General features: G+C 54.6%; 1 protein-coding gene and 1 long non-coding RNA gene across 14 annotated transcripts in view; one reads left to right on the top strand and one right to left on the bottom strand.

Moving 5' to 3' along the window:
- TOM1L2 (target of myb1 like 2 membrane trafficking protein) overlaps positions 1 to 18,803 on the top strand; it is a 131,944-nt gene extending 113,141 nt beyond the window's left edge. For 4 of the 13 annotated variants that reach the window (XM_077968657.1, XM_015118676.3, XM_015118674.3 and 1 more), the window contains 6 exons: positions 13 to 130; positions 863 to 938; positions 4,432 to 4,518; positions 11,406 to 11,465; positions 13,491 to 13,527; positions 14,571 to 18,803. In XM_077968657.1, coding sequence (XP_077824783.1) covers positions 13 to 130; positions 863 to 938; positions 4,432 to 4,518; positions 11,406 to 11,465; positions 13,491 to 13,527; positions 14,571 to 14,719 — 527 coding nt within the window. In that variant the 3' untranslated portion in view covers positions 14,720 to 18,803. 13 annotated transcript variants of the gene reach the window in all.
- A 2,014-nt stretch (positions 18,804 to 20,817) lies between these two features.
- Positions 20,818 to 22,840, bottom strand: LOC114673070 (uncharacterized). The gene is made up of 2 exons (XR_003723640.2): positions 22,742 to 22,840; positions 20,818 to 21,125 (listed from the first exon to the last, which is right to left on the bottom strand). It is a non-coding gene; the product is annotated as an uncharacterized LOC114673070 (long non-coding RNA).
- Between the last annotated feature and the right edge of the window lie 3,235 nt (positions 22,841 to 26,075).

Here is a 26,075-nt window from a genome sequence, read left to right as displayed (position 1 = left end):
TTGTTGCCACAGACTTGGGGACAGAGAGCGTCAGTGGTACCCTCAGTTCACTCCAGCAATGTAATCCCCGTGACAGCTTTGACATGTTTGCCCAGACAAGAGGAAACTCCTTGGCTGAGCAGCGCAAGACGTATGTGGGGCCCCTTCTAGTGGCTTTCTAAAGATATTGGGGGGATTGACCCATGCCTGGTCATAGGCCAGCACAAAAAGTCATTTATTTACCATGTCCAGGACTGCCAGGAACTTTAAAGCATGGCTGTGAGGACTCGGTATTAGATGCAGATACTGAATTAACACCAACTGCCCACTGCCCCCTCCCCCCCACACAAACTTTCCTGCCCTTGGGGTTGGTTGGAGTAGGATTTCTCCTGTCAGTTGTAAGAGACCGCTTTTCTCTTTCTTCCCTATGCTGCTGCTGCTGCAGACACTAATCAGTGACAGTCCCAGGTCCCAGAGACTACCTTCCCTGTCAAATGCCACTGAGGCTGCTGCTTTTAAAATAAGAATTAATGTTACTTTGTGTTTATCTGGTCTTCCCTTTGAGGAGTATTAGGGTACTTTGGACACCCTGACATTGAGCTTCAGAGATGCTCAGTATTGTTACTCAAGACAGGGATATTTAGGTGCACAAAATCTAAGATCGCAGAGATTAGTGGCTCAGCCTGAGCTAGGACCCAGGCCTCCTAGCGTCCACTGCAGGGAGACAGACAACATGAGCCCTTAGCCTCTGCTCAATGTCAAGGTCTCAGGAAATGTTTTTCCAAGGACATCTGAGGAAGGACCATAGGACAGAAGTGATTACAAGCCCTCCATGACCACTGGAGGAAAATTAACTCTGCTCGTGCTGCTTCTTCATCTCCAGGGTAACCTATGAGGATCCTCAGGCTGTCGGAGGACTTGCTTCTGCCCTAGACAGTCGAAAACAGAGCTCAGAAGGGGTAGGTGTTTAACCCTGTGTTTTTGCCTGGAGTCTTCTGGAGGGAAAGCCAGGTGGTTTGGCAAAGCTGGCTGGGTAATTCAGCAGAAACTGGCTTGCACAGGGGGCAGATACACCCCAGGGGAGAGACCCGTGGAACCCAGGTAGTGCCTCATTGAGTCTTCACCTCACCCTGTGAGGTGATGCCACACATGAAATTCCCAATTCACCCAGGAGGAAACAGTCCCAGGGAGGTGGGAGACAGGCTGAGACACCCAGAGAGCAGACAGCAAGCCAGGGTTCGAATCCTAGGAGTGTCCAGCTCCAGAACACCTGCTCGTCCTACCACAGTGGCCCCAAGTTCTCCAGGCACAAGTCTCCTATGGTCACCTGTTACAGTGTCCCAGGGTGGTGGTCAGTGCCCTGATAAAACCATGGCCTGCACCAGGAGGGACAATGCTGACCCGGGCCACATCTCTGATGGCCATTTGCTGCTGGCCTAGCAGAGCAGTACCAACCCCATTAGAAGGCACTCGAGAGCCAGCGTTTGTTTACAGAGCTGGCGTAGTTGGGTGGTGGCTGGGAGGGTGTTCTGTGGCGGTGAGGGGGTGCAGCACAGTGAAGTGGAGGGAATGGTATGTGTTTGGGCCCCCCCAAAACATAGCCATGCTTTCTGTACAATTTCAGAGTACTAAAGGGGAAAGGATGTGTGTCTTAATGCTTCTCATGATATTTTTCTTTTTGCCTAACTAAGAAATGCGTATGGATGCATGTCTGTTTGCAGGGGCAGGGAGGAGGAGGGCCCTTGGAATAGCTGCCCACAACAGCTGGAAGTCCTGTCTGGGTCCCCCAGCTGGGCTAGAGAGGGCAGTGATCATCTGTCCACTGGACAGGAAGGTTTGCAAAGGGCTGTTTGCTTCCTAGGTACCAATTTTTAGCCTTCTAAAGTCCTTGTCCAGTGGACCCAGGCAGGCAGCAGTGCTGGTTTCCAGGGGATGCTCCTTCTTGGGGGAAGGGACTCCCTCATCCTTGCTGGCCTTTGCCTGGTGGATCTGAGGGCATGCATCCCTCTGCACTGGTCACCAGAGGGCGTAGAAGAGTCAGCTGGCTGCCTTGGGTCCTCAGTGCCCTGCTTTTCCACAGGAGTGGGCAGTGCCACCTGAACCCCTGAGACTGGGACACCCAAAATCAATGCAGTGCTCATGGCTCTGATTCTCCCATTACTTAGAATGTCCTCCCACCTGCCCCCAGGGTGGGCATTAGAGAGCCCAGCTAGGGGCCTACCAGGATACTGCCTGGTGAGGACATCCCCTCGTGCTGGCCAACCCTGGCTTGCACTGGGAGCAGCCCTGTTGTGTCCCTACGAGACTGACCTCATTTGTCCCTCACTCTGGCTCCAGGGCCTGCTTTGTCCATGCCAGGGCGTGTCCTGCTGCACCCCTGCCATTATCAGTGCCCAGGCCTGGGTCTGAGCCCAGGAGATGTGAGTGACTTCCTGCCCTTCGCCCTTTGCGTGTGTGGCTTGGACTAGCTCCCCATTTTCAAAGGTCCCGATGACTCCAGCAGGTTTTCCACCCAGTGGTAGGCAGATTGCTTTTTTTTTTTTTTTTTTTTTTTGAGATGGAGTCTCGCTCTATCGCCCAGGCTGGAGTGCAGTGACATGATCTTGGCTCACTGCAGCCTCCATCTTCCAGGTTCAAGCTATTCTCCTGCCTTAACCTCTTGAGTAGCTGGTATTACAGGTGCCCACCACTACACCCAGCTAATTATGTTTAGTAGAGACGGGTTTTCACTATGTTGGCCAGGCTGGTCTTGAACTCCTGAGACCTCAGGCACTCCGCCTGTCTTGGCCTCCCAAAGTGCTAGGATTACAGGTGTGAGCCACTGCACCCAGCCATCAGATTGCTTTTCATGTTTACTGCTCAATGGGGTGATGCCATGGCCACAGCCTCAGCAATACAGGGCAGCAGAACATGTGGGCTGTGTGTGTCTACACATATTCTTGCCCACCTGCAGCATTTCAGGTTACCTTGTCCCATCCCAAGCCATACTGACCTAGAAATGAAAACGAGGCCAAGGGAGAACTTAAGAACACAATAGAAAAGGGGAAGGCTGGGCGTGGTGGCTCATGCCTGTAATCTCAGCAGTTTGGGAGGCTGAGGCGGGCAGATCACCTGAGGTTGGGAGTTCGAGACCAGCCTGACCAACATGGAGAAACCCCATCTGTACTAAAAATACAAAATTAGTTGGGCATGGTGGCACATGCCTGTAATCCCAGCTACTCAGGAGGCTGAGGCAGGAGAATTGCTTGAACCCGGGAGGCGGAGGTTGCGGTGAGCCGAGATCACGCCATTGCACTCCAGCCTGGGCAAGAAGAGTGAAACTCCATCTCAAAAATAAAATAAATAAATAAATAAATAAATAAAGGGAAGAAACTTATGTAGCCACACCACAAATCAAATCCAACCAAGTCAGTCAAGAAAAGGTCATCCCAGGGCTGGGCGCAGTGGCTCACACCTGTAATCCCAGCACTTCGGGAGGCTGAGGTGGGAGCTGAAGACCAGCCTGGCCAAGATGGTGAAACCCTGTCTCTAATAAAAATACAAAAATCAGGGCTGGGCACAGTGGCTCATGCCTGTAATCTCAGCACTTTGAGAGGCTGAGGTGGGTGGATCACAAGGTCAGGAGATCAAGACCATCCTGGCCAACATGGTGAAACCCCGTCTCTACTAAAAATACAAAAATTAGCTGGGTGTGGCAGCATGTGCCTGTAATCCCAGCTACTTGGGAGACTGAGGCAGGAGACTCTCTTGAACCTGGGGGGCAGAGGTTGCAGTGAGCCGAGATTGTGCCACTGCACTCCAGCCTGGCATCAGAGCTAGACTCTGTCTCAAAAAAAAAAAAAAAATAGCCAGGTGTGGTGGCGGGCACCTGTAATCCCAGCCACTTGGGAGGCTGAGGCAGAAGGATTGCTTTGTTTGCACCCAGGATATTTTGAGACCCTGTCTAGGCAACATAGTGAGACCTCACCTCAAATAAATAAATATTTTAAAAGGCAATGAAGAATACATCTAAATTTAGTATTCAAGAGTTTAGAAAAAGAATACACAAGCCACTAGAAAAGAGAAAAAAAATAAAAGAAAAAATGCAGGAAAAAGAAAAAAGTAGAAATGCTTCTGTAAAAGCTGGTTCTTTGAAAAGTTGACCGCCTGCCAACCCTGATAGCCATAATCGAGAGAAGCAGCTCTGGTCAACCTGTGATCTCCGGGAGATTTTCCAAGGGCACGGGAGTAGTTGGCATGAGTGTATGTTATCCTGTTGGGATTCTTGGTTACTAAACTTTTCTTCTTTTTTCCAGGCAGGTAAGGGGGACATGCCAGGGGTGGAGGTTGGGAGCAGGGCATCAGATTTCCTTACGTGGCAAAGGGTCACGTCTGAAGAGTGACTTTTCTGTTTCCACAATATGTGCTATTGACTTCTTTCTCATGGGTCTTGCTGTGACTTTTCTTTCTGAGACTTTTCTATCCTCGGCCCAGAAGAAAGGTAGAGGTGGGGAGTATGACCTGGAGCCCATAGACAGCTGGCTCATAACCCAAGGAATGGTGAGGAGTCACCAGCCGAGCCGAGCCTGCTGTCCACCCCAGCCCCTACCTGTGTAACAGCTCATGTCTTCCTCTTGTGACCTGCCAAGCCTTTGTGAATCAGACAGTACAAGGCCACACTCTCTCTTTCTGATAGGGGTGCCAAATTTCCCCTCCTATTTTTGCATAATCTCTGTAAGTCACAGATTCCCAGTCCCAAAAATACCTCCCTGCCCCCAGGCCTGAAGAGTCTGGGACATTAGCAGGGATGAGGAGAGGGTCCTTTCCTTCCTTTTACTGTCTCCGGAGCTCCGGGCAGTATTCACTTTTCCAGGATGAGCACAAGTCACTGTGGCTGTTGCTTGGGAGGGAACAATTCTAAGGGAACAGACTCAAAGCATCTGACCAGTCAGGGAAGCCCCCTCTAGCCCAGGGCCTGTGAATTCAGCAGTCCTAGACTTGACAGATATTTATAATGTACTTACTTGTGTCCACTAAGTCCCTCAAAATGATTTGAAACCTCTTAAAGAATACACAGGCCGGGCGCGGTGGCTCACATCTGTAATTCCAGCACTTTGGGAGGCTGAGGCAGGCAGATCATGAGGTCAGGAGATCAAGACCATTCTGGCCACCATGGTGAAACCCTGTCTCTACTAAAAATACAAAAATTAGCTGGGTGTGGTGGTGTGCGCCTGTAATCCCAGCTATTCGGGAGGCTGAGGCAGGAGAATTGCTTGAACCTGGGAGGCGAAGGTTGCAGTGAGCTGAGATTGCGCCACTGCACTCCAGCCTGGTGACAGAGTGAGACTCCACCTCAAAAAAAACAAAAAACAAAAAACAAAAACCAACACAGTAGAAACAACATAAAAAGAAGACAAAGCCCAGGAATGTTCAGTGTTGTAAACACAGTTAGTCCTCATGCAGCAGAGCTTTCCTGGCCCACAGACCTGCAAGGGTCTCTCCTACCTTGTCTTTTCAGGTGGCCTGAGCCTGGTGCATGGAGAGAGGGTCAGCTCATCTCAGGCTGTATGCCTCAGGATGACCATTTCACCTCTAGCAGAGCCCAGAGCTCTGGGTACATGTGGTGGAAGCTGAGCTGGAGAGAATGCAGAGAAGGAAAGATGATGAAAGCAGTGCAAACATGGGCCTCTCCCTCCAGGTGGGGTGGGGTGAGAGGAATACATAACTGCCCCTGGTGTGCTATGATAGGCTGTGGCCAGAGGAAAGGCCAGCAGGTCCTAGACTGCAAGCAGCACAGGGGCCGCCTGCTTGAGCAAAGCGTGAGCAGTGAGCAGGAACTTGGGCCATGCAGGACCACTCAGAGCCGTGGGAGCAAGGAGCATCTGCCTGCCACCCAGCTTGGGCTGGGGCCCTCTGCACAGCTCTGCTGTCAGCCTGGGCAGTTCTTCCGCCACCTGTCATAGCAGCAGCACACTCCTGCTCTGGGTGAGAAGGCAGCTCCTCCACTAGACCCCAAGCCCATTCTTAGAGAGATGCACTGGCCCAGGCCTCTCATTTGCTTCTTCAGGGACAGACTGGGCTCTGGCCCACATGTTGGGGGCCCTTGCAGCCGGGCTTCTAGAGACCATGTGTATTCATTGGGAGGATCCAGCCCATGTGCCCTTGTGCCTGTTAATCCTGCAAAAAAGGATACTGCCCACACAAACTCCCGTGAGGGTGGCCTTGGCAGCTGGCGGTGGTGCCTGCCTCTGGCCACACAGACTGCCTCGCCACTGCCGGGTCCCCACATAGAGCTCCAGTCTCTAACTTCCCAGAAACAAACCTAACTAACAGCTAACCTGGTGTCTCGCCTGACTGACTGCAGTTTTTGTTTTTTTTTTTCTTCTTTACAACAAATATTAATTGCTTTGCCTTATTTCCCATAGTGTAGAAACCTTGAGTCTTTTCAAACCTCCCGAGTACAAATTCTTTACTTGGAAACTTTTTGTACTGTTGAGTGAGATCAAAGGCTTTTAGACGCCGTCCCAGTGGGGTGGTGCTTGAAGTGTCATAGGAAGGGATTCACAGCTTCTCTGGAAATAGCACACCTGAGCTGCAGAAGTTGTTCTTGTTGCATTGAAAACTGGACAGGTGGGTTTCCTTGTGGGCGTGGGGCTGTGGGAACCTGCAGAGGAGCATCGGGTGGAACCCTTATGCTCCTGGGATTCAGGTGTTTGGATAGCCAACACAGAAGTTAACTGACACCACCAGGCTCATTACTGGTTGGAGAGAAATGAGATCTGTCAATGGGCTAGGGCCGGGCGACTCTCAGGGAGACTGCTAGGCTTGTGCTGTCCTTCCCTGGCCTCTCTAGTGTAAGGTCTTTTTGCCTCTCCTGGCTGGTGATCAGCTAGGGTTGTCTCCCTTATGCAGGGTGCAGCCAGGAAGATATCCTCATGTGAGAGAATCTAAGTCAAAACAAGAACAGAGGTAGGTTAGTAAAGAGTGCTGCTGCCAAAACCCAGGCTTGGGTTTGGAGGGCAGGACTCCCTCTTCAGACCTGGAGGCCCCCAAGGCTCCTCTTACTCTGGAAGGATAATCCTAACCCCTGGAGTACCAGACAGACACACCTCTCCTCCTTGGACTGGCAACCCTCCCTCCTGACCCTGAGGCAGAGCTGCCCCTGCCTGCAGTTCCAAGTGAGAGTCAGCTGACAGCAGGATGGCTCACCTGCCGCTCAGATCAAAACCTGTGACTTCTGACATCCAAGATGCTTGTCTATGGACTTTGAAAATGGGAAGGGCTGGTCTAACCACTGCCTCAGCCAAGCCAGCCTGGCCTGCCTATCTTCAGAGGGGCTGAGCTTCAGGCAGTAGTCTCTATTGGAGGGCATTCCTGTGCTAGCTTCCTTCCTTTTCTCTCTTCACATGTCTTCTTCCTTTCTGTCCCTCTCTTCCAACTCATACTCTCCTTCAGATCCCTCAGACCAGCCTTCAGCTTGGATCATTACCCAGTAAAATGCTGAAACTATGGCACGTCAGTCTGGGTGCAGTGGCTCACACTTTTAATCCCAGCACTTTGGGAGGCCGAGCTGGGCGGATCACTTGAGGCCAGGAGTTTGAGATCAGCCTGGCCAACATGGCGAGACCCTGTCTCTACTAAAAATACAAAAAAAAAAAATTAGCCAGGTGTGATGGCTCACGCCTGTAATCCCAGCTACTCAGGAGGCTGAGGCACAAGGATTATTTAAACCTGGGAAGCAGAGGTTGCAGTGAGCCGAGATCACACCACTGCACTCCAGCCTGGGCAACAGAGCAAGACTCTGTCTCAAAATAAATAAATAAATAAAAATAAAAATAAAACTATGATATATCAGAGCCAACAGTCTTCTTAGGAATCTGCTGGGCCAGCCCCTAGTCTGACAGATGAGGACGCTGAGGTCTCCTAGGGGCCTGGTGACTCGCCCAAAGCTGCAGCGAAGAAACAGAGTCCCCTAAGACTCAGTGCAGTGCCCCCTCCTCCAGCCAGGGCCCCACTTCCCTCCCATCAGCCTGACAAGGCGCTCGTCCTCGGCCTCCTACAGTTTCTTTAGTTCATATTTTCTAAGCAGTGTACATGTTTAGTCTGAGTCTGATAGCACCTACATTATTAGAAGGAACTTTGCCCTGTTATAATACTCAAGGCATTTATTTACCAGGACAACAGGTTTAGATAGCTAAGGTTTTGTGTCCAGCCACAAGAAAGTCAATTTAAGCTTACGTTATGTAAGCTTAACTGTTAACCATCACCCTGCTTCACCATGGTTCATGCCCTGAGGCCAAGTGGCTTCCATATTGTAATGAGTCAATTCCAATAATTTCTGACATCCCTGGGTTTCTAAATTAGAAAACAGAAGCACCAACCTGAAAGTGAAGTCATAACTTTCTTCTTCTGAATCATAAGAATTGAAAGCCAAATACAACCTAGCAATCGCCTTACTTCACAGATGAGGAAATTGAAGCCAAACATTGCTCAGGCCTCTGTCCCCTGCTCCTGCCTCTCCACCCAAATCTCTGAGGCTTCTTAGGATAGAAGAAACTCGGGAGCTCTCTGGTGAAGAAAGTGGGGTCCAGAGAGGAGTGACTCACCCCAAGTCCTGCCACCAGTGAGTGCGAGGGCCCAAATGGACCCCACCCAGTGCCCTCTCCTCCTCAGTCTGCCCTCTAGGGCTTGGGCTGGAGGATGCCATTCCATAAATATACCAATTACTTGGAATAATCTAGGACAGGGAAGAAAAGGGTTCCCATGATCCTGCTTTTGGGAAATTATTTTTGAGGGGGTGAGGAATTTCTTAAGTGTCATTGTTTATTTTCTGAGCATGTTGGCTCTCGAGACTAATCCCCAAAGAAGAAAATTAAAGTATGACCCAAGGCCTCAAGGGATTTGTTCTTTAACATCAACAAAACAATTAACAAGAAAAATCTGAAGGTTTAAGGCCCCTGACCCCTTAATGTCTTTGTTCTAGCTTTTGCAACACATTGGAAAGCTCAGGACATCTAATCTCAGTTTCTGCTAAGCGGACGAAAGCTGGTCAGGTGTAAAAAAGGGCTGGTGTGCACTCTGACCACTAGTGTGGGGCGTTTTCTCTCTGGAGATGCCTCTGACTTTCTAAGCTTCAGTTCTGGGTGATAAGACTCGCCTGATACCTTTTCAATTAAACATTCTTCTTTTTTTTTTTAGACGGAGTTTCACTCTTGTCGCCCAGGCTGGAGTGCAATGGCGTGATCTCGGCTCACTGTAACCTCTGCCTCCCGGGTTCAAGTGATTCTCCTGCCTCAGCCTCCTTAGTAGCTGGGATTACAGGCGCACACCACCACACCCAGCTAATTTTGTATTTTTAGTAGAGATGGGGTTTCTCCATGTTGCTCAGGCTGGTCTCGAACTCCTGACCTCAGGCGATCCACCCTCCTCAACCTCCCAAAGTGCTGGGATTACAGGAGTGAGCCACCATGCCCTGCTCAATTCAACATTCTTAAGTCCCCAGTAAGTCAAAGAAATGATGGGCAACACAGACATTTCCTAATCTGATCAGTGACTGGCTTGGGCCTTTCTGAAAGTGCTCTTGTGGGCTTCCCACACTGGGTCCGAAGGTAGGACACAGAGCACATTCCTCAGAGCAAGGGGCCAGCCAAGCTCACTGAGGGAGCGAAGAGCTCTGGTGGCATCGCAGATACCTGCTCAGAGTGCTGGACTCCACCTGGGGCCCCAGACCACCCTCCCCCATCATCAGCAGCAGGTGTCAACCTCCAGCACTGGAGCTGTCACATCACTGCTGGTGATGTGTGTTCTTTGTTCTTTTTCTTTGTGAAGGTCGTGTTATTTTTTACATTTGATGGACACTGGGGTATTCCTTTTATTTATTTATTTATTTGTTGTTGTTGTTGAGACGGAGTCTTGCTCTGTTGCCCAGGCTGGAGTGCTGTGGCTGGATCTCAGCTCACTGCAAGCTCCACCTCCCGGGTTTACGCCATTCTCCTGCCTCAGCCTCCCAAGTAGCTGGGACTACAGGCGCCCGCCACCTCGCCTGGCTAGTTTTTTGTATTTTTTTAGTAGAGACAGGGTTTCACTGTGTTCGCCAGGATGGTCTCGATCTCATGACCTCGTGATCCGCCCGTCTCAGCCTCCCAAAGTGCTGGGATTACAGGCTTGAGCCACCGCGCCCGGCCTGGGGTATTCCTTTTACTGCTTATTTTTACTTTAGTCTTACCCTAGATCATGGCATTGGGTGAAGCCAGCTATAGACCCAGTGCTGGCATTGTTTTATAGAAATAGGGGTCTTGCAAGTGAGCCCTGAAAGGGAACCTCCCAGAGCCAGGGTAGGCGAGGAGGTGATTAAGGGCCATCGCCTCATTTCTCTAGGCTGGAGCCAACATTCCATTAACATGGCTTCTGGGGAGTTAAAGTTTACCTTCACTTCTTATCAGGTCATATTTGACAGCAACTTAAACCTTCTTAGCCACATGGATTTTTCAGAGTCTCTGTCCCTGAGGTGCTTGGCACAGGGGCCCAAGCAAGGTGACTGTTCAGGCACCCCCGTGGTACACCTTAGTTTGCCTGGAAGCTGCCACCTCCCTGGCTCTGGCTGCGGTGTCCCAGTGCTCGGCTGAACTTTGTTTCTTTGACTCCTGAAGCACAGCCAGCCATTGAACACAGGGAAGAAAGGACGAGACTAAAGGGAGCTGTTGCTTTCAGGGCTGCTTCATGAATTTCCCGTAAAGAGACACAAAGAAGACTAGAACCCCATAGTCCCCTTTGTCATCAGAGCCCTCATTTTTGCTCTGTTTCTGTTGATGGTAAGATGTTCCTGTCTCTGTCTCCCAGGCCACACCCAGCCCGACGGAGCACGCACCTCCTCCAGTTCCCCTCTCCACTCAGAAACGCACCAGGATGCATTTCAAAATCTCTTCAGCTGAGCAAACAGACCCCCCTGCATCCCCCAGGGCTGGTGCCGCCCTGCCCTCTGAGCACCTGTACCCTGCTCTGGGCAGGCCGTCACTTGGCCTCCCCTGGGTTGGGCTTGACAGCGGACTGTCACAGTGGCTGAGTTCAAAATCAGCCTGCATGGCAGCGCCTTCCTGAGGTTAGAAGGTGTTTTGCAGCCCCGGGCTGAGAGGCCCCGCAACGTGAGAGTGGACACCCATAGTCAAAAAGTTCTCCATTTCAAGAACGCGTACAGCCACCTTCCTTACCGCCGGCCCTGCTGGGCAGCCTGCTTCTTATCGTTTGCACCTCATTGCTTTCCTCACCTGCCATCTCACACGTGGCTGCCCTGTGTTGCCCCTGTGTGCTGTGCCAATTGTGTTTTTTTGCTCTGTGTACATTTTGGTTTTATTTGGGGTTGCTGTTGATGATTTCCTTTGTTCCGGTGTTCTGTCTCCCCTCGCTGGCTGTGTGGGGGCTGCCTGGCCCGCTGCTTGCCGCCTCCATAGATCCCCGTTGCGCAGCCCTCTGTCATGGACGACATTGAGGTGTGGCTCAGGACCGACCTGGTGAGACTCGACTTTTCTATTTCATGTGTGGGGTATGGAGCGGCAGAGGCTCTTCTGAGGACAGGCCTTGGGGGAGCATCAGCAGGGGCTCCACCCCTGTCTGGGTCAGTGGAGAAGGGAGGTCTGGGCAAGCTCCATAGCTGCTCCTCCTCCCCGACATCAACCCATAGCTGTGGGTGCTGCGGCGGCCTCCAGGCCTGCGGAGGCCAGCTGTGCTGGGGCAAGGCCCTGGGCACCAACTCCTTCACCCACACAGTCCTAGCCTTAGCCGGCTCCAAAACATACACTTGCCTTCCCCCCATTTTCTTTTCCATTTCAGATGTGTGTGCGTGCTTTGGTTTTTGGGGGGAGGGAGTGTGGGGGGACCATGTTTTGTTTTGTTTTTTGTTTTCATTTCTTTTTTTTTTAATTGTGAAGTATACACACAGTGCTTTTGTTTTTAATTCGCTGTCATCCCCCTCCTCCCTTCCTGATTTTTGATTTAAAAGAACCCCTGCCCCAAAGACCCGTTGTCTCCATCCTAGAGATAGGGCTAGAAGATGAGGATACTACGCATCTGAAAATGGCAACAGGTCCCAAGAAAGGAGAGCTGCAGTGGCTGCCCATGATAACTGCTGGCCCTCCGTCTGTTCTTCACAAAGCACTTTCACTCTCAGCAGCCCAGGAGGGGTCAGGGTGGCAGGTGAAGAGGTGCACTCTGGGAAATGGCTTGCCCAGAGTCATGGGGTAGTTGGATTCTCCCCCAGAGCTGGAGACGCCTCATCTCCCTCCTAGCTGCCTCCTCTGCAGGGGGCCTGGTCCCCAGGCAGAAGAGCCTGTTGAGTTCTTTAAGCACAGGGTCAGCCTGGCTGTCTTTGGGCTGGTGACCTGGCCACCTCCCACACTAGGACAGCAGGCCTCAGGTTGGGGCCTCTGGCTGCTCTGGGCCTCCTCCCCAGAAGGTCAGGCTTTCCAAACACATGCCTTGCCAAAGAAGGCAGCTGCCTGGGTGTCAGGGAGGAAGAGCACACCCCAGGACATCTTTTCCAAGGGGATGCCTCGAAAAGAAATTGCTTCTCTCACAGAAGCAAGGCAGGAAGGACCAAGGTCCTTAACTTCTAAGGGGGACCCCAGGGTCCAGACAGGGAAGGGATGTGTCCAGTAAGGCTACATAGCAGGTCAGTGGTAGAGCCAGGAAGGAACCCAGGTCTCCTAGCCCAGCCCAGGGCTTTGTCGCTTCCCCATCCTGCCCCTTCCCAATGAGGCCCTGCACATGCTGCTCTTCCCCAGTCCCCAGGGAACCCCGTAAACTCAAGACACTACTGTGTTCTCCAAACAAAATCAAATCTGATGCACTTTAATTTTTGAGTACACAGAACCTCCATGGTTCCTTCAGGAGCCAGCAGCAGGTAATAGAATCTGGGCCACAGGAGGAGGCTGGTGCAGCTCCCAGGAGGCGGCAGGACATGGCTTCTGGAGGCACAGCCTCCACTGCCAAAGTACCTCCTGAGTGACAGGCCCTGTGCTGTGGGCTTTGTGGCCCTGAGCCATCCAGGCCTCGTGCGGTTTCCAGCTATTGGTGTGAACAGCCTCTTCCCAGAAACCCTGTGGCTGGCAGCGAGTGGGTGTTGTGTTGGGCACACGTGACCCTGTGTGTGCTCAGGCTCAGCCCCCTGTGGCTCCTGCTCTGTGCCTCTCCCTAGAGCCTCAAGAGTGCTGAAGGTGGGGTCCCGCCCTCCGCAGCCCAGGCTGGAGAACCAGCCTGCACCGTTTTGGGAGTTTTCTTTCCAGCCCTTCTGGAGGATCAAAACCTAAAACATATTTGAATTTTTTTGCTTTTTTTTTTTTGAAACAAAGCTTCTGTTTCTCCAATAAGAAGAGCAGTATTTTACTATTACAGAAATCTGGAAACAGGGGAAATTAGGAAGTTTTGTTTGGGCTGCCCTGGGCAGTGCTGCCCTAGGGTGGCCATGGGCAGACAGAGGTGGCTGGGCGGGCAGTGCTTGGACCACTGCCCTAATTTCATTCTCTCTGCTCCTCCCACAGAAGGGCGATGACCTGGAGGAGGGTGTCACAAGTGAAGGTATGGCCTGGCCAATGGCCTTACAGCCCCCTTTTGTTGCTCCTGCCCAGGCTGCACAGGAGCCAGCCCCCATCACCTTGGAGCCCCCGCTGCCAGAGCACCTACCGGTGCCAGGCCCTGCGCCGTGGACTTCACGGCTGGCTTGGTCCCACCCGGGTCTTATGCTGATTTAGGAAGTGTGATTTATCTTGCTTATTGGGAAACAGAGGTCGGAAAGAACACGTGACTTCCACAAAGTTGCAGAGCTGGTGAATAGCAGGTGCAGACTGCCACCTGGTCCCGACCCACAGGTGCTCAGCCCAGCTCAGACACGCGCAGTTTGTGGGGGTGCGCATCAGGACCCTTGGGCCACTGAGCCAGAAGGGAGGAGCCTCTCTGAGGTCTTAGTTCTCCCACGTGGCTACCCCCACATCCCCTGCCCTTCACATCCTGCCTCCCCGAGCTCATCTTGCCCCGCTCCACCTGCCTCTCCGTGCTCCTGTCCCCCCTCCCCAAGTCTGCCAGACCCTGTGACCAGACCGCTGTGCGGGGAGGGAAACTTCAGAGGACCCTGTTCCCTAGCTCTGGATGCCCATATAAATGGGGCCTTCCCCGCTCCCCACTGCCTTCCTCAGCATCTCGTCAGTCTCCCCCATTGGTGGGCAAGGGTAGGGGAGGTGGGATGGTTCCTGCCTGGTTAATCAGGAGCTGGCCCCTCCAGCTTACCCTGCCCCACCCCCGGGGCTGATCTGGAAAATGGACAAAACGAAATGGACAAACTGGACAAAATGGACAAAACCCAGTGCTGATTTGGAAAATGGTCAGTGGTCGGGTGAGCGCTCTGGGCTGTGTTTTCCAGAGCCTTTCCCTACCGGGCCGGAGGGCTGGGCACACCCGGGACCCTCCCCCAACACTGCAGCTTACGAAGGCCTCCCCACCCACCTGCTCCTGGGTGGGCTTCATGCCTGCCCTAGAGGAGGAAACAGGCTGAGGAGTGGAAGGGTGCGCTTCCTCTGGTGGCCGGCCCTCACCAACCTTGACCCTTGCCTTGGTTTGTATTGCAGAGTTTGATAAATTCCTTGAAGAAAGAGCCAAAGCGGCTGAAATGGTTCCTGACCTCCCCTCGCCCCCCATGGAGGCTCCTGCCCCAGCCTCAAACCCTTCTGGCCGGAAGAAGCCAGAGCGGTCAGAGGATGCCCTCTTCGCCCTGTGAGCGGCTCTGTGGTTTGCCTCCCCAGATGGCGGGTCCCCACTCACACCCCATGGACACCAGGCACTGGCCACTCCTACATCCCCAGCTCCACACGGCCTGCACACCTGTGTCTCCATGGAAATGCCACCGTGTCTGCTCCCAGGCCTCCCACTAGTCAGGACCAGCTTTAGCCACCTTCTTTTCTGAGTGGTGGGACAGCTGCAGCCAGAGACTCCTTTCCCTCCCACCACGGGCCCCTCTGCCCATGTTTCCTCCAAGGAAGAGTGGGCAGAGTGGCCCAGCCCCAGGCAGCACTTCCTGAGCAGACCACCCGGACTGTCTTTCCTCCACCCACCCACGGAGAAGGAGCAGGCCTGGCCCTGCCCTGTGCTCACCTCTGCCTGGCTCAGCAACCTTCTCAGGCATTCTGCCCACCTGGGCACCTCTCTCCCCGAAGGGGCTTTGCGGCATCTCTGGAAGAGCAGGGTGCGCTGCACCCACCTGGGGCCTGGTCTCCCTCCTTGGACTTGTCACTTTGTGACGTTTGGCTTATCGGCATTTGAGAAGGCTCTGCTGGGTGTCCATGGGGGGTCTCTCACCTTCTTGACCCTCTCTCCATCACTCAGCTGCCAGCGCAGGCTTCACACCCAAGCTGGCTCAGTAGCCGAGCCTGGAACCAAGGGGCCCTGTAGGCTCCCAGGGCAGGGAGAGGGCCAAGGACAATTGGGAGGGTAGCAGGCAGCCCGCAGATGGTGGCCATGTGGCACGCTGCTGAGACAACACTACCAGTAAACCAAACTGCCATGCACACACTGCAGGCTCACACCCACACACCTGGCCCTGGCTTGTGGAGGGGCTTGCATTGGAGGCATTGCTCTGGCTTGCCTGGGGAAGTGTCGCAGGTGTGCACATGGGCCACACTCAAGGCTGTGGCCTGGCCTATCGTAGCCTCGCACCTCTGCCTCCAGAGCCAGCAGTAAACAGCTTTGCGGCACGCTTGGAGGTTCCCAATGACTGAGAGGCCTGAGCAGCACTAAGGCCCCTGCACTGCTCCCTGGCATCGGCCTTGGCCTGCTTGCACAGACTGTCCTGACAGCCTGGCCTCCTCCCACCTCAGAGGTCCTCTGGCCACCAATTTATACTGTCTCCCCAAGCTGATCCTGAAGGCAGGCAGAGCAGCTAGGGGCTGGTAACATATACTCCCATCCCGTGTCCTCACTGGTGTGTCTCCTGGCCATGGGCATGGGACTCATGGGTTATCCCAGGTGCTGGTCCAGCCAGACACCTCCCCCACACCTCTCACCAAGCTGCTATTGCTCAGAAGAAGGAGAATGCTGCAGCTGTGCACACCCCCGTGCGTCTTGGGCCCAGCTCACTGGGTCAGTCTGTTCCTGTCCCCTCCAGCATGCACTGCCTAAGTCAGCACAGGTTCCTGACCCATGGTGTAGTTAGCCCTTCCCACCTGGCAGGATGGCCCAGACCACCAGCCAAGCAGGGAAAGGGGGCTATGCTTGACAGGAGAAGAGACCAGTGACACAGTCTTTGGGGAGCATTCAGGATGGTGACTTCAGCTGGGAGCCATGCTGAGCACCAACAGGAACTGTTTAGTGAAGAGCAAGTGCTGCCCGACCCAGGACCCCATGCCAGGCCAGCAGCCCTCCAGCTTCCTCCAGAGAGGAGACCTCGGTCTGGCTGAGGGTGGGACTAGCAGGGATGTCACACTCCAGTTCCTCAGGTTTACCCAGGAAGCTCCTCCATGGAGCCTGGCCAGCCTGATTCTAGCCCCTGCCTCTCTCCTCAATGTTTCTCAGAGACAGACCTCCCTGAGGCCAGCTTGAATGTGAAGACTTCTGAAGTCAGCTGGCTTCACTTGAGCTGCAGAAAAGGTGGCTGGGATGGCCCAGGTGCACCCAGAGGCCCCAGCCCTTTGGCTGCCTTTGGGTTGTGACTTGGGTTGTCTCTGAGGCCCTGCCAGAGCTGGGCCTGCGGGTGGTGGGTGGCCGGACCTTGGGCAGTCAGTGCTCTGCAACCTCAGCACTGTAGCCGAGACCCAGTGTCCTCGGAGGGAAGAGCCAGCATCCCTGCCTCACGGAACGGGGAGTCCTGAAAGGTCAGGAGCCTGGAGGCTCTGAAAGGAGCAGGGCTTCCATAGTGCGTGAAGCCGGGATAGGTGCCCTCCTGGGGAGCCCCCAGCAAAGCTGTTTTTCATACCCACGCCCAGAGCTGCCCCACCCCAGTTCCAGCTCCCGCTCTGGCTCCAGCGCCAGCTGGTTGCCAGCCATGATTGGAGAGGCCTGGCTGCCCCAGGGGCAGCAGGGAGTGGTGGACCTGTATGGGCTGGCAGGAGGCCATTGGCCATGCTGACAAGTATCACCTGCCTTCCTGGCCTGGAGCCACCCCTCGGGTGGCTTTCCAGCGCCTACTTGCAGCTCCTATCCAGAGGTAGCCTTCCCCACCTGTAGGCAGAGGGGGCTCTTGCTTGAGACCTGCACAGGAAGCAAGTACAGCCCCGGTGCCCCAGAGGGGCTTCCACTCAGCCCTGGCGAGATGTCCTGTCCTGAGGTCTCTGCTCCCAGACTCCACCATCTGGGGAGCACAGTCCTCAGGCTGCCTGGTCCAGGAAGGGGGCGTGACCCTGTCAGGAAACCTGGACTCTCAAGGCCCACCAGCCTCTCCGTGAGTGTTAGAAATCACAGATACAGTATATACTTAATTACACTAAATTATTGCTGGGATTCCTCATAAGCACTAATTATACCTGATTATAGGTTAAAATATTTATTTTGTCAAAATATTTTCTTGGGAATGTGTTTAACCCTTTCTTTGTTCATTGTGTGCTGAGATGTGAAAACTAGCCATTCCCTCCTGCCTACCGTTTTGGCCAGTGGGCAGCAGAGAATGGCGCCATGTGCAGTTGGGCCCCGGCACCGTGGGCCTTCGGCCCGCCTGCCACAGAGTGGCCCTGCCTGGGCAGCCTGCAGGCACTGAGCAGACCAACTGTGGCCAGGCTGAGAGAATGACCGGCTCGCTTACCAGCGTGCATGGGACAAGGGGCTTTGGAGCCTTAAGGGGTTATTGCTGGCCTGGGCCGGAGGGAAAGGTGAGCATCCAGCTGTCCTCCTGTCTTTCTGTTAGCGCCTCCACGCGAGTGATGGTGCCTTGGTTCACTGGCCTTCCCCCACCTCCCCACCCTGCCACCTGGTAGTCTTGGGGCCTGTCACTGCAGCCCCTGGGGAGGAGAGGACCCAGCTAGGAGAGTTGGGGCAAGGGCTCTGCATGGCCCAGGGGCAACAGATGGTCACAGGGCAGCTGCTGCCAATGCCCACGCTCCTGCCCCCCTCCTTCCCACTGCCACACCCCATCCTGGGTCCCCGCAGACACACATCTCTAACTCAGAGGGGCCCAGCCTTCTGGATGGCTCGGGGTAGGCCATGGGCCCACCTGGGGCCAGGCCAGCCCCTGGGCAGCTCTGGAAGAACAGTGTGAAGGAGCGCTTGCTTGCAGCCTGGCCTCAGCCTCTGGCACTGCTGGGGTGGCCCCCAGGAGCCTCTCCACTGTCGGCTGTGGGGACATCTCACCCATTTGGGTTACAGCCAGTCTTCCCCACCCAGAGAGAAGTGTTTCCACCCCAGAGACATTGCCTGTCAGCCCCTGAAGTGCTTGCCTCCCCCAGTGCCCATCACCAGCCGTTCCTATCTGTGGGGTCCAAGACAGGCTTTCGTGCAGCCACCAGCTGCCGGGAGCAGCCATCAGCCCCTGAGTCAGAACTGCTTCTGTCTGTCCATGCCTCCAGGCTCTCCCGGAGAGGGGGACAGATATTTATTTCCTAAAGTTTGCACTTAATTGTGAGGATTCTCAGGATTGTTGGGGGCTACCTGAAAAGAGGAATGTGTTGAATGTTGCATTTGCTGTCCACTCGTCCTAGAAGTTTAGTGTTCTTGTCACTGTCATGTGTTTCTGTGGGCAGAGCTGGTTCTGGAGGGTGGGTCAGTGCACCCGAGGCTCAGAGCATCCATCCACCCCACTGGCCCTCCTTCCAGATACCCTCTCTCTAGTTGGGTTCTTGCATGTAAAATACTCCACAATAAATAAATAATTGAACAAATTGTGCCTGTGTGGTCTGTTGAACTGTCTACGACTGTCCGAAGGGCTTGCCAGTTTTGACCACCTGCTTTCTTTAAGCAGAGGCGGCCATGGGGACCCTCAGTCCACCCTTCCCCAGTGCCCAGGCTGCCTGAGCAGCCCGTTACCTGGCCGGGAAAATCCCTGTGCATGGCCTAGGTTGTGGCGTCAGTGGGAGCAGCTGTGAACCTGCCACAACCTGCCTGAGAGCTCTAGGACCAAGTGCGGTGGTTGTTCCTAGGTCTCATCCCAGGTCCCAGATGGGCAGGAGGAGGCCACTCATCCTTGCCCAGGGCACTCAGGCCTTGAGCAAGCAGGCCTGAGCCAGCCCCAACCTCCTCTAATTCCCAGCCCCCACCCTCAGCTGGGCTCCCACAGCTGGGCTGGGCATCATCGGCAGAGCCTGTGCGGGGCACTGAATTTGAGAAGTGCTGCTCCAAGCCAGGTGGACTTCACACTTTCTTTGTTGACAGCTTTACTGAGATTTAATTCACATAGCATACAGTTTACCCATTTAAAGTGTACAATTAAGTAGTCTTCAGAATATTCATAGAGTTGGGCAATCCTCCCCACAACCAAATTTAGAACATTTTTATCCCCCCAAAAAGAAACCTGTCTCCTCCCATCCTTGCAGCCTGCTCTCCCTTTCTAAACAGGCTTCTTTTCCCCTCTCCCCTTGTCCTGGAGGTGGGTGCCTACAGCCCTTTGTTGTAAGGCAGCCGTCCTCCCGGAAGGAGGCCCCTCAGGTGCAGAGACATAGGGGGTCATAAGGGGTGCACTGTGGGAGCCTGTGGAACCTGTGCCTTCTCCAGGTGGCTTAGGAGGCTGAGGGCCCTTTAATCCCTTCGCTGGGGCTTAAGGACAGACCTCAAGTCAGGGTGGACTCGGCAAACCCCTGATGAACCTGGAGATCTTGCCAACCTCTTGCTATGCCAGAGAAGACATGGAGGACTAGAAAGAGCTGTACGCTTGCCCCAGGCCACACAGGGAGTAGTGGCAGAACCAGCAACCAACCCAGAGCCAGACCTCCCAGACAGGGCCATGGAGTGGCAGGAAAGACACCACTTCCACGGCCAGCAGATGAAGCTGGCAGCAGCCCTCTGGGAGGGTGGCTCAGGAGGGGCTCTCCTGCCCACTGATATGAGGCAGGTCACGGCAGGGGCTGTGTTGGCACCACCACCATCACCAGTCGTAGCCAGAAGGGGCAGCACCCAGCTTCCTCTGGCCAGTTGCCTCCCTGGGCTCCAGGGAGCTCTGCAGAGCCCTGTTTCCGACCAGTTGGAGGGAGAGAGAGGTTCCCACACCCAGGGGGGAAGGGGAGTGGGCTTCTGAAGCGGGGGTGGGGGGCTGCAAACCCAGGTCCCTTTTGAACAGACAGCATAGACCCTGTCTCATTAGGTGCCCCCAGCCCTGTAGCAGGCAATGTGAGCACTGAAAGAGGCCTGAGCTCTATCCTTACCCTGTGGAGAGTAGATTGGTCCTGAGGCACCACTGTGGATCACCAGGACACTTAGGCCACTTGTACTTTCAGCAGTGTTCCTGAGAGCCTGCTGTGTGCCAGGCTGATGCCAGAGGGGAGGGAGAAGGCTGCTCCAGACCTGCCCTTGGGGAACGCGCAGCCTGGGTCCATTCCCAGAGTCAAGGGGAGTCTGCAGTCAGTAAGTGTCGTAGCCCTCTTCCAGGGCCTGCAGGGAGAGGAGGCTCTGAGCTGAGCCCCAGGGCACTGAAGCTGCACACTTGAGGTGTGCATTGTGGGAGCCTGTGGGTAGGCCAGCTGCACGGGAACAGGAGGGTGGCTGTGCAACTCTGACTCAACCGACTTGAGGGCACTTGCTGAAGTGTGCTCTCCCAATACATTCACAGCTGTTCTGATCAAGGAGGGGCTCTGTGGGAAAAGAAATTGGGGAAATGCTTGAGTAGAGTAGTATCAGGACCTCTTTGCCAAAAGGAGGCAGTTTGTGGCCCAAAGTCCTCATTTAGAGATGACACATTGGACATTTTTTGGTTGTGGAAGAAACTGTTTAATCAGAAGAATGTGTTAGGTAGATAGAATTATGTAACTGAATTAGCTTCAGGCACAGCTGGATCCAGGTGCTTGTGAATTTGGTCAGGAATCTGTCTGTCTAAGTCTTGGTTCTGCCTCCTCTGGGTTGGCTCTTCCATGTGGCTGACTGCAGGCTACCTGGAGCTCTAGGCAGACATCCTGCTGGCAGAGAGAGGGTGCCTCTTTCCCAATGCAGTAGTTCCATCCAAAGTCCCGGAACCCACCCTGAAAATCAGGCTCTTAGCAGAGGAAGAACGAAATCTGGGCAAGCACAAACAATAGATGGTCACTGCAGTGTGGACGGAGGGGGCCAGAGATGGGAGTGACACACTGAGGGCACAGACTTGGACACAGACAAACTTCTGGACTCTCCCAGCGTTGCCTCCTCACCCCTTGGATGGAAGGCTCTGTCCTTAGAGCCCCATGAGAACTGTTTTCCATCCCTAGAGATCTGGGAGGGGCAGTGTGGGAACATTGTGGTCCCATCACTGTTCACGATGCACCTGCCCATGAAAGCACCTGAGAAAGAGGGATTCTTTTCCAACCCACCTGTTTTCCAAGAAAAGGGTCTCTTTTGGGTCCTGGGGGCAGGGGAATGGCAGAAGCTGAGACCTTATTAGGTTTGCATGACCCACCCAGAAATTCTATCAGTTTATTTTACAGGAGCCCCTGTCAGAGCTTTTGGAGCAGACCCCAGATGAGTCTGTCTAGGGCCTCCAAGCCCAGGCCCTTAACATTCCAGGATGCAAAATCTCTACTCTCAGCACTAGGGAGTAAGCAGGATGCTTCCGGAAATTGAGTGGACTCCATTGTCTGGTGCCATTTCCTGTCCACCCCATGCCTACCTGGGGTTGCAGGCTTAACTGTAGGTGTTGGGTAAGTCACCGTCTCACTCTGTTCTTTACTCTCCTGATCCTGATCCGTAAACTGGTGTAGTGGGTAGTAAACCCAATGCCCACAGGGGCCTTATTACATGGATTTCCTCACTCTCCCTGCTGCCAGCTAGACTCACCCCTTTCAGTATGTAATTGGCCTCTCCTCAAACAGCCAGTTACCCCCCAGAGAACAGGTATCACTCTTCCTCAGCCTTTGTGAGCTACACTCCTCACTGTGCAGCAATCTTTGGGGTTCAAGTAGCTCTTTTGTAGAGGGTGTGTTCAATGACTCATGATAAGCCTGCAGGTGCCCACGTGGGTGTGAGCCTCCAGGGGCAAAGCTGGCCATGGAGGCTCAGAGAGGGCTGGACAGAACTTGCCCAGCTCACCACAGAGCCCAAGCTGGAATGAGACCAGGAGCATCATCTACGACCAGAATCATCCATGTCAACAGTCATCTCACCCCGTTATATACAGATGAAGACGTGGGGGAGGGGAGACTCAGGCGCTGAGCAGTCTCTTCTCCTAGCCTGGTCCCTCCGCCATAACCTGGGCAGGTCCCAGCTTGGCTCCCACAGCAGTGAAGGATATGCAGGGCCAGGCAGGGTGGCAGGGGGCTCTGGGAGTGGGGGGAGGGGTTTCAGTAGCCTAGGCAATGGCTAGGGTGGACAATCCAGTCTTTCTGCCCAGTGCCCGCCTTGCCATCCACCGCTGAGCTCCGGGCACCGAGGGCATGTCTGGACAGGACGAGTGGCCTGGGAAGAGGCCCTGCCCGCGCTGGACGCCTGCCCGAAAAGGCCCGAAACCCACAGAAGCTGCCTCTCAGTCTCTAAGAGGCTTGGAGGAAGCGGGGAGATGCGAACCCCTATCTCCCAGATGGCAACGCCGAGGTTGGGCAGGGGCCGGGCTGGGTGACCTGGGAGGAATTCTCTGCTCTGGGCGCGCCACGCAGTCCCGGGTGGGGCTGTCCCGTGTTAGCCCTTCCGTGCCCGCGACGCTCACCTGGCGGTCGTCCCGGCCAGGTGTCTGGCCTGGGGGCTGAGCTCAGCCTGTCCCCGCCGCCCCTCCCTGCCTCCCGGGTCGAGCGGGCGCGGCGCATGTGACCCAGGGCTGGGCTCCCGGGAGTACGCGCTGACGCCGCGTCACCCCACTCCGGGCCGGGTGCCCATTGGCTGCGCCGGACCCGCGGGGGCGGGGCTGGTCTGGCTCCGCGCCCCGGCTCCCCTGGGTCTCCACCCGCTGCCCTGGACGGCGCGTGTGCTGAGCCGGCCCGGCTCTCCGGCTGCCTCCAGCCCCGACAAAATCAGGGGCAGCAGTGCTGTGACGTCCTGAGCAAGTCGCTTCACCGCCCCACTCCGCGTGCCTCAATTTACTCAGCTGTAAAATGGGATGGTAACAGCCTCAACCGCCTGAGGCTGTCGAGAGGAGTGACTGGGTTTAAACAGCATTGAGCACCCTGCCAGCGCTCAGCGAGTAGACTGAGCGGAACCTGCCCGCCCGGGTCACCGTGGGCCAGGCTGGATCCCTGACCCGACAGACACACCAGTACAGAGGGGCTTGTGTCCACGTTCCTTGGGCGTGCTCAACGCTCCCCAGCCAAGCGGGGCCCGAGGGTCTTGCTTGGAGGTCTCAGGATCTTTGAGGGGAGAAACCGCCAAGACAAGCATGTTCCCCCTGAAAAATGGATCCCCACTTCTGTTTTCCCCTACCCTCACCTTGAGGGTTGCCCCGGTAATTCCAGGCAAAATTCTTCCCACCCCCACGTTGGACTGTGCCCCATGGGGGTTGGATTTTCTGGGGTGCAGGTCTCCTGTTGACGTTGTCTTGCCTTCTTTCCCTTTACCCTAACTCCTGCAGTTATGGAGTGAATATTTATTGAGCTATTCTATTTACATATGTGGTAACCCATTTAAAAAATGGTGAGGCGGTTTGGGTGCAGTAGCTCACGTCTGTAATCCGAGCCCTTTGGGAAGCTGAGGTGGGTAGATTACTGGAGGCCAGGAGTCTGAAACCAGTCTGGCCAACAAGACAAAACCCCATCTCTACTAAAAATACAAAAATTAGCCAGGCTTGGTAGTGCATGACTGTAATCCCATCTACTCAGGAGGCTGAGGGAAGAGAATTGCTTGAGCCCGGGAGGCCGAGGTTGCAGTGAGCCGAGATTGTGCCACTGCACTCCAGCCTGGGAAACAGAGCGAGACTGTCTCAAAAACAATAACAACAAAAAACAAACAAACAAACAAAAAACAGTGATAGCCAGGTGCAGTGACTCACACTTGCAATCCCAGCACTTTGGGGGACCGAGGCAGGTGGATTACCTGAGGTCAGGAGTTCAAGACCAGCCTGGCCAAAATGGTGAAACCCTGTCTCTACTAAAACTACAAAAATTAGCCTGGCATGGTGGCATGTGCCTGTAATCCCAGTTACTCAGGAGGCTGAGACAGGAGAATTGCTTGAACCCAGGAGGTGGAGGTTGCAGTGAGCCGAGATCATGCCGCTGCACTCCAGCCTGGGCAACAGAGTGAGCCTTTGTCTCAAAACAAGAAACAAAACAAAAAACAGTGAGGCAGATCTGTTGTGATGATGACTCCAAAGCACCCTCCCTGCCTCTGCAGTGACTGCAGGAAGGGTTATTCCCATTTTACAGATCCAGTAGCTGAGACTCAGAAGTGAGGTAAGTGGATCCAGGTCACGCAGCAAGCAGGTGCAAACCCAGATCACCTGCCTAGCTCTGAAGAAAATGGTATTTAGGCTTCACCCAGTACTTCCTATCCCACCCCCTCCCTGGGAAGGGCTGTTGAAATTTTCAGGGAAATCATCGGCTTCCTGCCGCCTCCAGAGTGTTGGTGGGGGTAGGGCACTGAGGAGAAGCCAGCTTTGTTCTCTGTGTTCTCCAGCAGTTGTTCATCTGGAGGGAGTGGGTCCTGGGTGGACCCTTGAGCAGAGCTACTTGGGGAGATGTGGTTTGGTGACCCCTATGACTTCTGGCTCCCCTATTCTGGGTAATTTTCCACTGCAGCCACTTCTGGGAGAGGAACAAAGGGAGCTGGATGTCCAGGCTGAGCCCCAGGGACTTGGGCTCTGTGGCTTCTCTCCCCCACACACCCCTTCTAAAATGCATCATGAATTTTACTCCTGCTTAGGGCGTGGTCAGACAGGCTATATCTGGAGTCTGAGCAAGGCCGTCCGCAGGATGGCTTGACTCATGAAGGTCTGGGGTCAGGAAGGCCTGAGGCCCAGGCCCCTGATGAGTTTCCTGGGCTGGCCTCCACCAAGGGTGCTTCTCTCTGCTTGCATACCTCTGGGGACAGGGAGCTCACTGCCTTATCACATTCAGATACCTGAATGTTAATTCCGGTTTATTTCAACCCACCTCATTGGGACCCCATCCCTCCTTCCTGCCCCAACCTGGCTCTGTCCCTAGGCCACAGAACCAGGTTTGGTTTCCAGCCCTCTTCTCAACAGGGCTGCCTGCTCTGACCTAGTCCCAGTTTGTCATGATCCAGGGCAGCCTGGCTCTGATCTAAAGCACAGCCACCTCTTCCTTGTGGCCCCTATCCTGACTGCTCCCGGGAACAAGTACCAAATCTGGGGTCAGACAGTCCTGGGGCCAGTCTTCCTTGGGTACTGGCTTCCTCCTTCAGGAGCTGCACTGGGCCCACTGGTATCCTATCCCTACAGCTGGATCTGGGAGGAAACCAAATGAAGACGATAGGAAATTCCAGCCTCTTTCTTTGGCCACTGCTGTCCTCAAGAGGCCAATCTTCTGGTTTTTTTGCAGAGAGGGGGCAGGCTGATCTCACAGGTCATGCTCCCCTCCACATTGTCACTAGCCTCCCAGCCAACCCGTGAGGAAGCATCATTAGGCCAATGTTACAAATGAGGAAAATTGAGGCAGAGTGATGTAACTGGCCCAGCAGTTACATCAGGCCTGCTCACAACACAGCAGGCCTGAGACCCCTATAACTTGGATCCTGCCCTGTCCTGTGGTAAAGAGTCAAATCTAGGAAGTGAGGAAATGAGGTTTGGGATGGGCCCAGGCCTGGGGCTTCCACTCAGCTCTCTTGCTTGGTGCTGGAGAAACAGAGGACCAGAGAGGGGGCTTGGCTTGCCCGCGTTCCTGCAGCAGCCGGCCAGAAGCCGCTGCCATTGTGCGCGAGGCTGGATAAAATGAATGACTGGAGGGCGCTCTGGAGGAGGGGCCGGCTGAGGGGAGATTTGTGGCGCAGACCGGGGATCAGGGGTCCCCCGCTTCTTTCAAGGTGGGGCGGGGCCGTCTATCTGGGAGGGCGGGGCTTTCCCGAAAGGCCCCGCCTCCGCCTCGACCGCCCAGCGG

This window comes from Macaca mulatta, chromosome 16, assembly GCF_049350105.2.
Source record: "Macaca mulatta isolate MMU2019108-1 chromosome 16, T2T-MMU8v2.0, whole genome shotgun sequence".
NCBI classification, from domain to species: domain Eukaryota; kingdom Metazoa; phylum Chordata; class Mammalia; order Primates; family Cercopithecidae; genus Macaca; species Macaca mulatta.
This window is presented reverse-complemented; position numbering and strand designations above follow the sequence as displayed.